At 52.0% G+C, this 17248-nt stretch overlaps 1 protein-coding gene across 1 annotated transcript; it reads right to left on the bottom strand.

Annotated features, from left to right (window-relative positions):
- Window positions 1–1292: 1292 nt before the first annotated feature.
- AP2S1 (adaptor related protein complex 2 subunit sigma 1) lies at window positions 1293–14345 on the bottom strand. The gene is made up of 5 exons (XM_044988989.1): window positions 14257–14345; window positions 4720–4869; window positions 3721–3834; window positions 3015–3074; window positions 1293–1645 (listed from the first exon to the last, which is right to left on the bottom strand). Exons 1-5 carry the CDS (start codon window positions 14257–14259, stop codon window positions 1544–1546), a joined length of 429 nt encoding a protein of 142 aa, XP_044844924.1. The 5' UTR covers window positions 14260–14345; the 3' UTR covers window positions 1293–1543.
- Between the last annotated feature and the right edge of the window lie 2903 nt (window positions 14346–17248).

The raw sequence follows: 17248 nt of genomic DNA, 5'->3' as shown, positions 1-17248 counted from the left end.
AGAATCGGGCCTCACCCCAGGGAGAAAGGACCTTTCCTTGCATTCCGGGCTGCCCCAAAACAGCCTGTGTTCTCCAGGAAAACAGCATGAGAGAAAAGCCCTAACAGGGCACAACGCCAAGGGGACACAACTGCTCCTAACTGAGAATGGCACCAGTGGCCTCTTTCATGAGACACCAGGGTAAATTCCTCAGCAGTAGATAGTCCAAGCTCTGGAGAAAGCCAATCAGAGCAACAGCCCCGTGTCTATGGTGAACTCCCTGCAGCATCTGAAGGTCGCACAGCAGCTCCTGACCAGATCCACTTAGCTCAAAATATTAAGTATTACAGCCAAAATATTTCAGTCCTGAAATGGCAACTGTGCATCATAGCTCCTGTTCTCTATGGGCTGGGCTCTGCAGCCAGACTATATCTCCCATGATGCACTGCCTCCCTTCAAAACGGAAGACTCTGGTGCATCATGGGAGTGGCAGTCCAACCAGGGAGTCCAGCCTATAGGGAGAATGGGAGCATAAAAGTGCCTGAACTACAACTCCCATGATGCACCACAGCAACATTTCAGAATTGAAATAATTTGGCCAAAAACATAGTTGTTTTTGTTTGTTTGTTTGTTTTTTTACAAGATTTTCCATGCGAAATTTAGTCAAAACAAAATTTTTCTATGAGGGAAAACCTACCCTCTCCCCCATGTACCTCTTTCCCCACCAGCTCTGGTGACTGGCTGTGCTGTTGAACTGGCAGAGGCTCTGAAAGTGGGGAATACCAGAGGCCACTGGACACCGAGCTCGCTGAGAACATGATCTGCTCCCAATGCTGGACAGCAACACCCAACAGGAGTTTCCTGCATGCACCTCAGAGCCTTATGTCAAATATCAGAGGGGTAGCTGTGTTAGTCTGGTTCTGTAGAAGCAGCAAAGAATCCTGTGAAAGCTCATGCTGCAAAACGTCTGTTAGTCTATAAGGTGCCACAGGATTCTTTGCTGCTTCTTATGTCAAATCTATCTCCAAGAACTCCGCCCCCCACTCCCTCCCTCCCTCCAGCTTCTGCAGGGCCCTTCAGAGACCACCACAGAGGAAGGAGTGTTTCACAGATGGTTTACTTCAATACATCACTGGCCATATGGTATGGCTGCCACTCACCAATGGATAACACACAGTTGTGGTCCCACTTCTAGTGCAGACTCAGCACACACACTGACATGAACAGAGGGGGGGGGGGAGACAGCGCGCTGGTTATATGGAGGGAAAGCACAGAGGTTCGGGGATGGTTATGTCAGGGCCCAAAAAGGTTGGTTGTTTTTTTTTTTTAAATACAGTCGCTCTCTCCCATTAGACCCACCCACCTGGGATCTCAGCTGCTGCATTCGAGCATGGGGGAGGTGGGACTGAAATTTTCAACTTGTGGTTCTGATCCATTTGAGGGGGCATCCCTTCACCCCAATGGAGAGTGGCTAAATTTGCTCTGAGACAGTCACTGATTCAGGGACTGGGTGCAAGGAGTCCCGGGGCAGGGTAGGGGATGGGGCCGATTGGATCCAGTTCTCTCATTCCAAGGACTGCAGCATAAGCAGCTGTTTCAGGACTTTCGTTTGGCTTGTCTCACGGATCTCGCCGGCTAGGAACATCTCGTCCACCACGGTGTAAACCTGCCGCAAGAACAGACCACCCGTGAGCCAGGCGCATTGAGGACAGCCTCAGCACTGCCTCTCCCTCTGGGGAACTCTGCAGCATACCGGCAGCCTGGTGTTCAGCACACCGGTAGCCTGGTGTTCAGCACCTGGGTTCGTCCATCAAGTGGCACTGAAACGCATTCCCAAGAACAACGCTGTGACTGGTTCTGCCACTTGCTGCGTCCCAAGTGCCACGGGAGGGTAAAAAGACTGGCACCCGTGTCCTCCCCCAGATCAACAGAGTGACCGTGACACAGCAGGACCCTCGCAGTACTGAGGCCTGGCAAGCGGACCCATAGCCATCAAATAGAGACCAGCATGCTGAACCTCTCCCTGCTACATTCCAGCCATCTAAAATCCCCCAACCCACAGGGGGGATTTATCTACTGGAATGCCACAGGGTTGCATGGGATCTGCCCTGTGAAGCTGGAAGGCTCACCAGGGACAAGGGCTGTCAATTTAACACGTTATATTTTGAATGTTTAAACCTCCCTCCCCTCCTACCCAGGAGACGGGGAGGCCAAGCACGCTCAGTGCAGCAATGATTCATAGATTCTGCAGCCAGAAGGGACCATTTGGATCATCCCATCTGATCTCCTGTGTAGCACAGGTCCCATAACTCCTAGAGCAGATCTCTTAGAAAAACACCCACTCTTGATTTTAAAATTGTCAGCGATGGAGAATCCACCACGACCCCGATCAAATGTCCCAGTGGTTATTGACACTCTGTTAAAAATTTACACCTAATTTCCAGTCTGAATTTGTCCGGCTTCAGCTTCCAGCTACTGGATCATGTTAGACCTTCGCTTGCTACGCTAAAGAGCCTATTATTCAATATTTGTTCCCTACGTAGGTACTGATAGGCAGTGACTTGATCCCTGTCTAACAGTTGCTTTGTTAAGCTAAATCCATCACTATAAAGCATATTTTCTAATCCTTTAATCATTCTCGCAGCTCTTCTCTGACCCCCTCCAATTTATCAACATCCTTCTTGGACTGTGGGCACCAGAACCGGACACAGGATTCCAGTAGTGGTGGCACCAGGCCAAATACAGAAGTAAAATAATTTCTCATAGAAACAGGATTCTCTCCACTCCTACTTGAGATTCCCCTGTTGATGCATCCAAGGATTGCATTGGCCTTTTTAGCCACAGCATTGCAGTGGGAGCTCATGTTCAGCTGATTATCCACTCCCTTCCCCCAAATCTTTTTCAGAGTCACTGCTTCCCACAGTACGGTCCCCTAGCCTGTAGGTACATCTGACACGAGACCATGTTATGCAGCAGCTGCATGGAACCACAGAGTGACTGGCCCCTTGCTTCCCTCCCCGCTGGGCTGAGCTCACCTTGTAGAAGTTGAAGACCAGGTCCAGTTCACAGACGTTGTGGAAATATTCATTCAAAACCTGGGCCAAGAGAAAGGAGAGCTGGATTTCAGAGACCATGAGAAGGAGGGAGCCATGCCACCTTTTGGTCAGAGATGCTAAAGCCACAAGGGACCATTGTGATTGTCCGGTCTGATCACCCTCATAGCACAGCCCACAGAATCCAACACAGGATCCCTGCCTGAGCCAGCCCAGGTTGTTTAGAAAGACACAGCCAGCCTGGATTTAAGACTCTAAGGGATGGAAAATCTACTCTGTCTCCAGGTCACTTGTTCCAATAGTGTCAACCTTTCCTCTAGTTTCAGCTTCCAACCGCTGCAATAGTTCAGACCATTGCCTGGGTGGGATATGCCTCTGCCTCAGAAAATGGTCACCAAAGGAGATCCCTTGCAGCCAGTGGAATCTGCAAACCTGACCCCCCTTTAACACACGCACAGTCCCCAGTCTACCTGAAGGACGAGGCACCATCTTTATGTCCCATCACAGCTGAGATCAGAGAGGCAGGAACTCCTGACTGTCCTGCCAGCACAGAGAGGGGCTGCTGAAAGCAGCTCACGGTCCTTTTAGGGCTGCCGTCCCTCTGAGGAGCTGGCACAAAGGACCAGGTCACAAGACAGCTCGACTGAGTCATACTAAGGGAAGGGCAGAGGCCGCAGGCAGGGCTCACCTCCACAAAGTTGTGGATGGCCTCCAGGTAGGCCAGGTTGTTGTCGTTCACATCCACGCAGATGCAGAAGTACAGCCCCGCGTAGCGGCGGTAGATGATTTTAAAATTCCGGAACTGGAAGAGAGAGGAAGAGGACCAGCTGATGTCTGTGCTGCCCACCGAGATGCACCTGGATCAAACAACGCCCCCCCACTCCCGCTCACCTTCTGCTAGCCCCCCTTCTGGAGCACAGAGCAGCCAGTCGGAGACAGCACAGCCCGAGGGGTCACCCGTATCGCCAGCGATACCCAAGTCTATAGAATAATCCCTAGCTCACGTCTAGCGCTTTTCACCCTTAGACCTCAAAGTGCTTTATGAAGGAGGGGCAGAATCACTAGCCCCATTTTACAGATGGGGAAACTGAGGCAAAGAGAGGGGCAGCAATTTGCTCAAGATAACGCAGCAGGCCGGGGAACAGCCAGGAATAGAATTCAAATCCCCCTCCGCCCAAGTCCCAGTCCAGTGCTCCACCCAGTAGGCCACACTTCCTCCGTATCCATGTCATCAGATCACGGCAGCTCAGCATCGGCCTGCTGCCCCCCAGGCTGATCGGAGCGACTCCAATGAGATGAGGCATTAACAGCTTGTGGCTGAAGGAGAGATACCAGGAGAATGGTGAATCCCTACGCAACTGGCTGGGCTTTCCTCAAACAGACGAGCTGTCTCCCCGCTCAAGGAGACCAGGGGCTGAGCAGCTGATGGCTGGTTTTTAGCTGCAGTGATCCACCACCCCTCGACTGGATAATGAGCATACGGCCTCGAGGGCCACCCACAGGCTGCAGCCACAGCAGGACCCAGCAGCCAGAGGGCTCAGCCATGGAGATCTCCAAATCCAGGGCTGGTATAAATTGAAGGGTTGTACCAGAGAGGACAAGATTACAGCTGCCCCGGCCTCGGAGGCTCTGCAGCGTAGGCTGGGGCGTCGGTCGGCTGCCCGTTCGGCATGCCGGGGCACCTTACCTCCACGAAGTTGGTGTGCTTCGCGTCTCGCACCGTGACCACGGCGTGCACCTCCTCGATGAGCTTCTGCTTCTCGTCGTCATCGAACTGCATGTACCACTTGGCCAGGCGCGTCTTGCCGGCCCGGTTCTGGATGAGGATGAAGCGAATCTGCACAGAGAGCAGGCAGGGTTACGGGCGTCCCACCGAGCCCTCCCCAACCCTGGCACCACACCCCCCCGGACACTGCTGCTTGAATCAGGGCCCGGCCCGCAGGCTCCTGGGAGGGTGGTGCCTCCCCTCCCACTCACGTCAGCTAGCAGAGAGCCCAGCTGTTTGGAGCTGGAGCCACCAATGCAGGGACCTTTACTCTGAACCACAGAAAATTCTGTGACTAGCTAGACTTCCTCTGCCCTGTGCTCACTGGCTGCTTGCTCCAACCCCCTCCCCTCCCCTCAGCCCCACTCACCCTGTTCTCCCCTGTGCTGTCCCTCTCCTCTTTCCATTGCTCTGATTCCCTCCATAAGTAATCCCACCCAAAAATAAAGTCATGGCACCGACATGCCCATCGCTGCCATCGCTTCATTCACACACACCCCCTCCCGGCTCGGCTCTGTCTGGTCTATTTCGATTGCCGGCTCTTCGGGACAAGGGCGGTCCACTACCGTATGTACGGCGCCATGCATGACGAGGCCCCATCTTGGTTGGTCTTTAGGCATGTAATAAAGATGATTGCTAAGCAGCAGCAGCTGTGGGGCAGAGTCTGGGGGCTGCTGCTTCAAGAAGATGGAGCCGTTGCCTCTCTGTGGACACAGCACACTTTGGAAGGAGGGTCTGTCTGAGCACGCCAGCATGGCACGTGCCCTCTGCAGACACAGCTGTGCCTTAGTGAGCAGTCGGCACAGCAAGAATCAGGCGGTGGGGGACAGGACAGGGCAGATCTCCCCATCACCAAGGTATCTCCCAGAGGAAAGAGGTGCAGAACTGCCTTCGAACATGGCATCTTCAGTGGGCGTCTCCCCCAACCTGCCCCACTTTGGGGGCCCTTTCACCCGCTGGCCTCCCATGGCTGTGCACATAAAGACAACATGTCTTGCACCTCCTCCCACCCCACCCGTTCTGCCGGGCTGTGTGAGGAACAGATAAAGGAGGCGGTGTCGACGCAGGGATGCCCCAGAGCAGGAGAAGTCACAGGCACAGTTTGCGACTCCTCTGTCCATTCCCCCGCTGGTCCCAGCCCCTTTCCTCCACTTCCTCCTTCCTCCACTTGAGCCCACCAGCCTGTCTCTCATGTCAGAGCAATAAGCTGGGCCTGTGTGAATCCTCCTTCCCTTTCTGAGGGTTCCTTCCTTCACCAGGAACCCCACCATAACACTGAGGCCTCACATCCTAGCCAGAGAGATCACTGCTTGCAAAGCTCCTCTGGGGTCTAAGCACCAGGCACTGTATCCTGGGAAGCAAGCGACTCAGAAGTGGTGGTGGATGATCAGCTGAACATGAGCTCACAAAGACCCTGTGGCTAAGAGCAAATGTGATCCTGGGATGCATCAACAGGGGACTCTTGAGCAGGAGCAGAGAGGTGATTTTATCTCTGTATTTAGCCCTGGTTTGACTGCTGCTGGAATCCTGCGTCCAGTTCTGGTGCCCACCACTCAAGGAGGATGTGGATAAATTGGAAAGGGGTCACAGAAGAGCCACGAGAATGATCAAAGGATTAGAAACCTGCCTTATCGTGATAGATTCAAGGAGCTCAATTTATTTACCTTAACAAAGACAAGGTTAAGGGGTGACTTAATCCCACTCAATCAGTATCTACATGGCGAATATTTAATAACGGGCTCTTCAATCTAGCAGAGGAAGGTCTAACACGATCCAATGGCTTGAAGTGGAAGCAGGACAAATTCAGACTGGAAATAAAGGTGTCAATTTTTAACAGGGAGAGTAATTAACTATGGGAACAAACCCACCAAGGGTCATGGTGGATTCTCCAGCACTGACCATGTTTAAATCAAGGATTGGATGTTCATCTAAAAGATCTGCTCTGGGAACTGTTTTGGGCCAGTTCTCTGGCTTGGGTTATCCACGGGGTCAGTCTAGATGATCACGACGGTTCCTGCTGGCCTTGGAATCTATGAATAAGCAGCACTATCGGAGGGGTCACAGCAGATGGTTCCTCCCCAGAGGAGCTGCCTCACTACACTGCAGGGCCTTGCTAAGCAGGGAAGGGCATGAGTCGTCCAAGAAGCCTGCAAGGTCTTGCATTCTGCTGAGCCAGGAGAAAGGGCTTGGTCAGAGGAAATTCAGACGAGCAGCTGGCATGGCTCCAGCACAGAGCCGGCACACGAACCCATTGGGGGTGGGGGAAGAATTTCCAGACTATTGACAGCAGGCGGACAAAACGCAGGAGAGAGGCAGCACTGCACAGACCGCCCCCCGCCCCCTGCATTTTAAGCTAGTTTTTCCTTAAATTTTGCTGGGACTCAGCATCCAAAGATCTCAAACCACTTCACACGCTGCAGCTAATCCTCATGCTGCTAGCTGAAATAGCCCCATCCCCATTCCACAGATGGCAGGGGGAGGGGAAGCGATGTGTCCAAGGTGTGTCAGTGAATTAATGGCAGAGAGAATGGAGCCCAGGAGTCCCATCTCGACCTGTGTCCCACATTCAGGCCTCAGCAAGGAGAAGAACAAGCAGGAGGGTCAGAGAGGTGGCCAGTTCCAGCAGCACTCCACTCACCCAAGCTTTGTGTTTGAGGGTAGGAAAGATGATCTTACTCAGTGGGGAGCACTGAATGGCTTTTCCAAACTCCAACTCTCCCCTACAGCCAGACCTACTACTCTGCTTTGCTTGCAGAACCCTGAAATGTCACCAAACAGCCACTTGCTCCTCATCTCTGCACCGAGATGCTGACCTCAAGCAAACGGCGCCAGCCCTGGGTTTCGATCCCACGCCAAGCAAACCTCATCGCTCCCCAAGCTCCAATTCCCCCTCCCTGAGGGATATGGCAGCACTCTCACGCTCAACCAAGATCTGCCAGCAGATCGAGGGACGTGATCATTCCCCTCTATTTGACATTGGTGAGGCCTCATCTGGAGTACTGTGTCCAGTTTTGGGCCCCACACTACAAAAAGGATGTGGAAAAATTGGAGAGAGTCCAGCGGAGGGCAACAAAAATGATTAGGGGGCTGGAGCACATGACTTATGAGGACAGGCTGAGGGAACTGGGATTGTTTAGTCTGCAGAAGAGAAGAGTGAGGGGGGATTTGATAGCAGCCTTCAACTACCTGAAAGGGGGTTCCAAAGAGGATGGATCTGGACTGTTCTCAGTGGTAGCAGATGACAGAACAAGGAGCAATGCTCTCAAGTTGCAGTGGGGGAGGTTTAGGTTGGCTATTAGGAAAAAATTTTTCACTAGGAGAGTGGTGAAGCACTGGAATGGGTTCCCTAGGGAGGTGGTAGAATCTCCTTCCTTAGAGGTTTTTAAGGTCAGGCTTGACAAAGCCCTGGCTGGGATGATTTAGTTGGGAATTGGTCCTGCTTTGAGCAGGGGGTTGGACTAGATGAGCTCCTAAGGTCCCTTCCAACCCTGATATTCTATGATTCTATGAACTGATAGCTTCAGATACCCCAGTTCAACCTATCAGCAGCCGTGCTGGTACATCCTCTGTGTCCCGACAATTACTGACCACCACGGTCTAAGCTGAGACGATTGCTAGCAACATCAAGGGCAGAGAGACCGGGCAGCTACTCTGAGGGGACCTCCCTTTATAGCCACACATCACATCAGGTGTGAGAGCTTCATATGGCCTGTAGCAGGGTGGTCACCCACTCCTGTCCTGAGGGGCTTAGAACAGCCCAGCAGAGGGCTGTGGCTGGGGCAAGCAGTTCCCAGGCTGATTGGGGAAGTAGGCACAGCTGGGAGCCACACCCTAAACAGACCACAGCCAGCACACACAGTCTCTCTCTAGCTGTAGAGGGAGACGGGCCCGGCTGCAGGGACCTGAGAGGAGTACCTGAGAGGAGCAGGGCTGGGGAAAGGCCAGAGGGGCTGGGGAGCTCCAGGCTGGCAACTTGCCAGGTTGCAGGGCCTTGTTGCAGAGAGGCAGCAGGTCCAGACCCAACCTTGCCTGTGATGAGTGGCTGACACTGCAGTCTGCCCCAGGGCCCGGTGGCTAGTTGGTGACTGGCAGTAGCCTACGACTGAGGCAAGGTGGGGATAGTGGGTAGGGGAGACCCGGAGACTGAGGGGTTACTGCCAGGGGGCAGCACCCCAGATAACAGGGCACCAGAGTCCAGGGAGGGACACGGCGGTCAAGCGGAAGTGGGATACCAGCCTGCAGAGGATGCTCCAAGGCTGGCAGAGCTAATTCCCAGAAGAGACCAGCAGGGGGCGCCGCAGGGGTGAGTCCTGCATCCTTACAGGCCCCTATCTGTGTCAAACACCTCTTACAAAGGGCAACAAGGGAGAAAACCTCTCTCTTTCAGGAGCCTTAGGGCTCAGACTGAACATTACTTGCACAGTTCACTCCCACCAGGGCGAAGGGACTGGCACCAGCCCACCCCCAGTTTTCCTCATCCACTTACTAGGCTCAGAACATCCTTGATTTTGCTCAACACAACAACAACTCAGAGGGGTGGGCAGACAGAGAATCTCTAGCTGACAACAGACAGTAACACTGTCAATTAGATTCTCCCCTCCCACCCCCAGCAAACATTGGAGTGGGCTTGTTCTGTAACCAAGAGATTTGGTTCTGAGCTTGTGTTGGGTGTGTTAGGACCTGTCTGTGTCGGAGCAAAGGGCCGGGCAGCCAAGAAAACGGATCAGAATGGGGAGTTTTTCCTGCCACTGTTCCAGGACAGGATGTCTCAGATCCCACCACAGCTGAGAGGGCTGAACTGTTCCCAGTCCTGAGAGAGTTTATGGCGGGGGAGAAATGCCAGGCCGAGGGCCCTGGAGTCTGATTCACTCTAGTGACCCCCCCGAGGATGTACAGGATGGGCAGCAGCTGGGCAGGGGACTAACTGGCGCATTAGCCAGGAAGTTAACGGAAAGGAAACACGCAGACTCCGTGTCAGGGTTAGAGCTAGCCAGAACAAATTCACCAAAACAAGATCTCATCAAAGCCAAAACATTTCGCAAAGACCTATCGGCTTCCAATAAACTTTTGTCATGAAGGTTTTTGGGTCAGAAAGACTGGCTACAGCTGGGTGCTTCAGGCCCTGCCCTGGGATGTGGGTTCAACTCCCTACCAGGTCTGATTTGGAACAACCTGGGATGAAAACTTCTGCTCTGAAGCAGGCAGAGCAGGGAGTCAAACCCACATCACATGCCAGCGCCCTGTGCACCGAGCTGCAGAGCAACACACATGCATTTCAACAGCTCTGAGGGTTGCCATGAGCATCAGGCAGCTCTCAGCAGGATTCATTTTCCAACCATAAGATCTGCTAGGCTGTGAAATCGCCTCCCTGGGGGAAGTGGTGGAAGCCACATGGCTTAGGGCAGTGATACACAATTAGATCGACCTGGAGGCTGATTTGAGAATTGTATAACAAGAAGCGGGCCATTTGCACAGAAGGCTGACAAAAAAAAAAAAGCAAACAAAACTTCAGCTGCCAATAAAGACCTTGACTGCAACGTAAGTATTAGCGTGAAGAGTGGTTTGTGGGAGGTCAGGGCAAGGTGCATGCATTGGTGAAGATGCTCATGTCAAGCAACTGTGGTGCTGGTTTTTTATGAAGTTCATGCTAGAAAATCCAGATTTGCAGGGGTCCGTTGATCTAAACATCGTTAAAAGATAGACAGCTAGATTCTGTCTACTCTGAAACTGGTCAGCAAATTGAAACTAGAAACCACAAAGTCCCACTTCTCTGAATTTTGCCTTCAAGACATCTGAGCTCCAGAGATTTAAATTTTTTTTAATTGAAAGGCATCTTCATCAATTGAATCAAGAATGTTCTTTGCTTCAGAAGGGCAAAGTCCAACAGCAGAGACAATGGATCACAAACAAATAAAAACAAATCCTTCTGAATTTTAAAATTCTCAAATCGCATTTTGAAATTTTCAATCAGTTGGTTTAGGAATTCGTGCATCATTTTCATCTGTAGCAACAACATGCATGTGGAAAAGTGCAACATCTTTCCTGTTACGTTTGTCTGAGAGATTTCAAGATTCCTCTGAAAGGTGTACACTTTTGCAAACAAATCCCTGACACTGTTTGCATGGCCTGGGATCTATCAGTACTATCACACAGAAAAGCTACCTGTGACATAGAGGGGACATCATTCATAAATTCCAGAACTCGCAAGCCTTGTTGGTCTTGTTTTGAAAGAAATTCTATTATTTCTTTTTGAAGTGCACAAAACCTCTCTAACATGTGCCCACTAGAATCATAGAATATTAGGGTGGGAAGAGACCTCAGGAGGTCATCTAGTCCAACCCCCTGCTCAAAGCAGGACCAACACCAACTTAACCAGTGAACGTCACTGTGCTGCAACAAGTCACTGTATTTGGCTGAAATGTCTTGTAAAACAGCTTTAAAAAGACGATGTTGTAAGCAAGAAGTTGACCATATGTAGTTCACTCATCTCGTCACAATACTCCTTTTTTTTCCCTCCAAAATCCCCAGACAATTTACTGCAGAGGACAGTCTGGTGAATAATGCACTGAAGTGTCTTTAATGAAGGGTGTATCACTGCCAAATGTGAAGCAAAGCTCTCCTCTTTCCCTGTCATGTAACAGGCAAGTTTACTTTCTACAGACCTAATTTTTTTTTTTAAGGAAAAAAAAAAAGCCTTTTACTTTTTAAAAAATGCTCTCTTCTGTAGTGTAGGTTTCTAATTGTATTAAGCACAAAAATTCTTCCTGACAATTTCACCATCATAAAAATCTAACAAACAGCAATAAATGGGCAGTGTCACTTAAATGACCTGATTCATCCACTGCAAGAGACACATATTTGGCATTTTTGAAACCAGAAAGCAACGCTGACAAATAATCCCCATAAATTAGCGCCAATCTTCACACTGCGGCGGAATCAGATAGGGGCAACTTGCTTCACACATTTGACAATGTCATCTTTGTTTTTATCTCTGACAAAAAGCTCCTCCAGCATTCCCAATGGCACTCCTTGACAAGGTTGGCATCCAGGAAAGGCTTTTTCTTTTAATCTAGAACCAACATTATCCGAAATGAAGCAGCTATTGCTTTTTCCTATACAGTCGCTGATGTTATGAGAACGACATTTGAAGTGTGATATAAAGATGTCAGATTTTCAATTTTGTCACATCTTGCAACACTGTCACGAGGACAGGCCTTATGGAAGTTACGGTGCTTTGATTCAAAGTGGTACCTCACACTAATAAAGGTAATAATTGGAGATATACCAATCTCCTAGAACTGGAAAGGACCTTGAAAGGTCATCGAGTCCAGCCCCCTGCCTTCACTAGCAGGACCAATTTTTGCCCCAGATCCCTAAGTGGCCCCCTCAAGTATTGAACTCACAACCCTGGGTTTAGCAAGCCAATGCTCAAACCACGAGCTATCCCTCTGATGACCTTACAGATAGATGCAGTGGTTTAGCACATTAAACACAAAGGTTTTGTGTTTAAATGAGGTGGCATCATAAAAAGAAGATCTCCTGTCCAGCTTGGGTTAAAAGCTTGGGTTTCACTGTCAACTTTGCGACGTTCATTCTCACTCACATTCATTTTTGGCTCCATTTCCATCACTAATGAAAAAATGGGTGGTGTCCAAGCGCAATCATAGCCAATGCTATTGTGAGAACTTAAGATCCAGTAAGTTACTAATGAAGTCATAGGCAAATGATAGGCAGCATATCACTGTTTGTGAATTTAATTAGAAACATTTTTTAAGGTAGGCTGGAGGGCCAACCAGGAAGCCTTTGTGGGCCACATTTGGCCTGCAGGTGGCCTATTGAGTATCACTGGCTAAGGGTGTTTCAAACTCTGTTAGTCAAGGCCTCAGGAGACAGACTGAAGGGGACACTCCTGCATTTGCAGGGAAATGGACTGGAGAATCGAATAGGTCTTTTCTGTTTCTAACTTTTGCAATTCAATTACACGCACAGAATTCAGTCCTCAATCTCCAGGGCCAAGCCCATATGTGCTGGTGGCTTTTTTGCGACCATCCCAACAAGATGGTAACAGCTTTGTCTCACTCAGCCCATGACAGCTTGGAACAACTGGGTTAGGCACAAAAGTGTCTGGATATCATTATGAATCCCCCGTGCCACCTGGATTAAACCAGACTAGGTCAGATGGGGCCACTCAACGGGTCCAGGAACCCCTTGGTTGGATGAGAATATCAGCCCAAATCTGTGATTATCTAAAATCTCCCCACTTGTCACAATGCCACACCACGTGGCACCTCAGAAATTCATAAAGACAACAGGGACTAGAACTCAGAGCCTCCTGCCCTCGCCCCTTAAAGCAGAAGACAATTTCTGTGATCAGCTGGTGCTAGGCAAGGGGACCCCTGAATAAACAGTTTACTGCATCCCACACCAGAGATGGCAGCTTGTCAGCAGCAGCTGAGCAACTCCCATACATAGCCCATGCGGCAGTAAGAGCACTGTCAGAATTACAGCGCTGCAGAAACAGCCCCAGTCTTCTTCTGTTACCTACCTCCAGTCCTTTTGCCTATCAAATATCTTATCCCGCAAAAGCCTCTCTCCTCAGACACTGGGACTGCTCCCTACTTCCGCAGGGGTGGGGGAGCTTATACCCCGATGGTGCACCCTCTTTCCCCTCCCAGGATAGGGAGCCTGGCCCCACATCCTTCCCCTACAGAGAAACCACCAGTGGTACCTCTCCCCACCCCCTCAAGAGGTCATCTAGTCCTGTCCCCTGTACTTCTGGCAGGACAAAGTATAATTTAGACCATGGGGCTGGAGATCCTGACCCAAATCCCTCCTGTATAGTCCCCCTTTCCCCAGGGATGAAACCCGCATCTCACCCAATGGTGCCCCTCCCCCAGGGATAGGGAAGCCAGACCCACATCCCCCCCATAGGGTCTCCCAGCAGTGCCCCTCCCCCAGGGATAGGGAAGCCAGACCCACATCCCCCCACAGGGTCTCCCAAGAGTGCCCCTCCCCCAGGGATAGGGAAGCCAGACCCACATCCCCCATAGGGTCTCCCAAGGGTGCCCCTCCCCCAGGGATAGGGAAGCCAGACCCCCCCATAGGGTCTCCCAAGGGTGCCCCTCCCCCAGGGATAGGGAAGCCAGACCCCCCCCCATAGGGTCTCCCAGGGATAGGGAAGCCAGACCCACATCCCCCCACAGGGTCTCCCAAGAGTGCCCCTCCCCCAGGGATAGGGAAGCCAGACCCACATCCCCCCCCGGGTCTCCCAAGGGTGCCCCTCCCCCAGGGATAGGGAAGCCAGACCCCCCCAGAGGGTCTCCCAAGGGTGCCCCTCCCCCAGGGATAGGGAAGCCAGACCCCCCCCATAGGGTCTCCCAAGGGTGCCCCTCCCCCAGGGATAGGGAAGCCAGACCCACATTCCCCCCATAGAGCCCCGCCGTGGTGCTCCCCTCTTACCATGATGGTCCCGTCTTTGCCAGCCCCCCCAGACCTTCTTCTTCCCACTCCGCTTCTTCACCCCCTTCCCTTCCCACCGGATATCCGGCGCCCTCCCGTCGCGCGGCCTGCTGGGAGCCGTAGTCCCGGACGCCCCGGCGGAGCGGCCCGCCCCGGCAGGCCGTGCGGCCGCGGCGGTGCATGCTGGGGGTTGTAGTTCCTCGGGCCCAGGGCGGGGCGGTGTCGTTCCCCGCCGGCTCCGCCAGGGGGAGCCCGGGCTCCGCGGTGCCCTGGGTGGGCCGCGGGCTGCTGGAACCGGGCAGTCGCCTGGCGGCGCCAGCCGGGAACCTCCCCCCGGGGCCGGGAGAGCTGCCTACGTTAGCCCGCTGCTGGGAGAGGCCGCGTAGGCCCGAGCCTAGCCCAGAGCCCTGCAGCCCCGGGGGAAGCGAGCTGAACCCCCCACACACCCGGGACACAAGGGGGGGGGCAGTTTCCAGGCCACTTCCCCCATCTTGGGCAGTGGTGGGGGGCGGCTCATGGCCTGATTTGCCCCCCGGGCACCAGGGCCAGAGGTGAGGGTGACTCACTGCCTGAGCCTGGCCCTGTCCCAGGGCAATGTCATGGGAAGGCAGCTGGGGGCCCAGTTCCTTTCCCGCTCTGGCCCTGGAGCGGGGCGCGGACTTTCAGTAGTGGGCGTGTGCCCCCACCCCACCCCACAACAGCCGGCGGTGGGGTCTGTGACCATGCAAGGTTACATGGAGGGTGCAAAACCAGGAACGGTAGCAGGACAGAGCCTCTTCCTGAAAGGCTTTAAATTTAGGAGACCCAGGTTCTAGTCCCTGCTCTGCTATGAGCTCCCTGCATGTCCTCAGGCAAGTCACCTCGTCTCTCCTGGCCTCAATTTCTCCCCTGCACAATGGGGATAAATTCACTAGAGACTGTGAGGCGCTCAGATACTACAGGGATGAGGGACCAGGTAAATAGCTTAGATTAAACTTGTGTTTTGTGTCCAGACCCCACAGTGACTGGACCCCAGACAGATCAAAGTGACATGCAAGCTCCTTAGAGCATGGACTTTATCTTTTGGAGGCTTGTAGAGGACCCTCTAGCACTATAGTTTTCTGCTGTAATCACACTGAGGCTAGAAGCCCAGACCTCTGCCATCTGAGCTAAAGGAGAATCCCCATTAGCTAGCAGTAGCATATGAACCTATGACACACAGTTGAGCAGTCCCTGTTGCATCCAGTAGATGGCAGTGGTATGCATGTGGTAACCCTAACCCCGGACTAGCATGGGATGCAGCAGAATGGAATGCTGTCCTGGGGGGAGAGAGACAGCCAATGAGGGCAGCTGGAGCTGGGGAGTGGGCTTGGAAGCCATCTGGTCACCCTATGACCGAAGGGGGCAGTTGGAAAAAAAAGCTGTTAGAGATGGAGAAGACCTGCCCTGAGTGCAGGGGACTGGACTAGAAGACCTCTGGAGGTCTCTTCCAGTCCTACGATTTTCTGTAGGAATCTAGATGCTGAGCTAATGGACGAACTGGAGTCTGGATAGGAGGTGAGGTGATATCAGAACAGGAGAATGTAGGGGGACTGGGAATTGAGAAGGAGGAAAGCAGGAAAATAGGAAAGGCTTCAGGTCAGGAGAAGCAGAAACAAAAACAAACCAGGGTGTGTGAGCAAACACTGTTAGAGAAGGGAAGTAGAGGGAAATAAAATCTACAGATGTACCCGAGAGAGAATCAAGGGGGGAAAAAATGAAGGGAAATATAATTGGTGAAAAAGGAGCTTGATCAAAGAGCCGTGATAGATGAAAACAGATCCTGAAAACAGTAAACAAGATGCCCACTTACAAAGGATCTAAAGCAGTGATTCTCAACCAGGGGCCCCGCGAGCAGGTTTCAGGGGGTTCACCAAGCATGGCCAGCATTAGACTTGCTTGGGCCCAGGGCAGAAAGCTGAACCCCTGCCGCATGGGGCTGAAGCCCAGGGCCCCAGGTCCTGCCACTCAGGGCAGAAGCCAAAGCTGAGTGAGCTTTGTGGGAGCCCACTGTGGCATGGGGACCTGACAATTGCCCTGCTTGCTACCCCAGATGTTGGTCCTGGCTTTTATATGCAAAAAACAGTTGTTGCAGACGTGGGCCATGGAGCTTTTATAGCATGTTGGATGGGCCTCAGAAAGAAAAAGGCAGAGAACCCCTGATCTGAAGTATATGAACAGAGAGAATGACTGAGTGAACAGCTATTGAAGAAATGCTGTTCAGAGGTGCCTAATGGACTAAGTGAAGAAACCCTGTTTGTGGATAAACGTGGTGAAAAGAGGTCCAGCCTCAGGAACACTGAATCTACGGAGCACTCCAAGCCAACGAAAGCAAAGAACTGGGCAGCAAAGAGTGGAGCGGGACATACAGCCCAGAAGAGGAAAAGTTGATTATTCTCTGAAGTGACACAGTATGTTGTTAAATAATCTCCCTTGTTCTGGTTAACAATGTGTTTGGTATTAACGGCACAGAGTAAGGAAGAGTGGCATGTACAAGCTCCCAAAGGTGAATGTGTTGGCAATCTGTAGTTTATTATTATCAGTAGTAAGTACTTGGTAATATTCTACACAACATTTGAGTTTTCCCTTACAAAGTTCTACACAATGGAACAGCTTCGAGGGTAGGGGAGGATGTAGGCAGAGAATTGAGCACAGCCACCAGATTGAGGCCCCAAAGCAATTTATGGGGGGAGGAATGCCTAGTTTGTGAATCCCACAGAGGCTTAGAGGTGAGCTAGGCGGTGCATTGCTGAGCAGTGCCAGGATGTGGGTGGCTGTGCACACACCCAGAAGCTGAAATGTAGGTGCCTTGGGAAATTTAATGGCAGAAATGTAGGTGTCTCCAGGGCTAGGTGGCAGCTGAGCGGGGATTTTGCCAATGCCTGGGGTGCTTAAAGGATGGACATAAGTACCTAAATATCTTTGTGAATGTAGCCCATGGTGTGATTATTAGAGGGGTGTTTGGGAGTCTTCA

The sequence above is a fragment of the Mauremys mutica genome, chromosome 15 (assembly GCF_020497125.1).
Source record: "Mauremys mutica isolate MM-2020 ecotype Southern chromosome 15, ASM2049712v1, whole genome shotgun sequence".
NCBI classification, from domain to species: domain Eukaryota; kingdom Metazoa; phylum Chordata; order Testudines; family Geoemydidae; genus Mauremys; species Mauremys mutica.
This window is presented reverse-complemented; position numbering and strand designations above follow the sequence as displayed.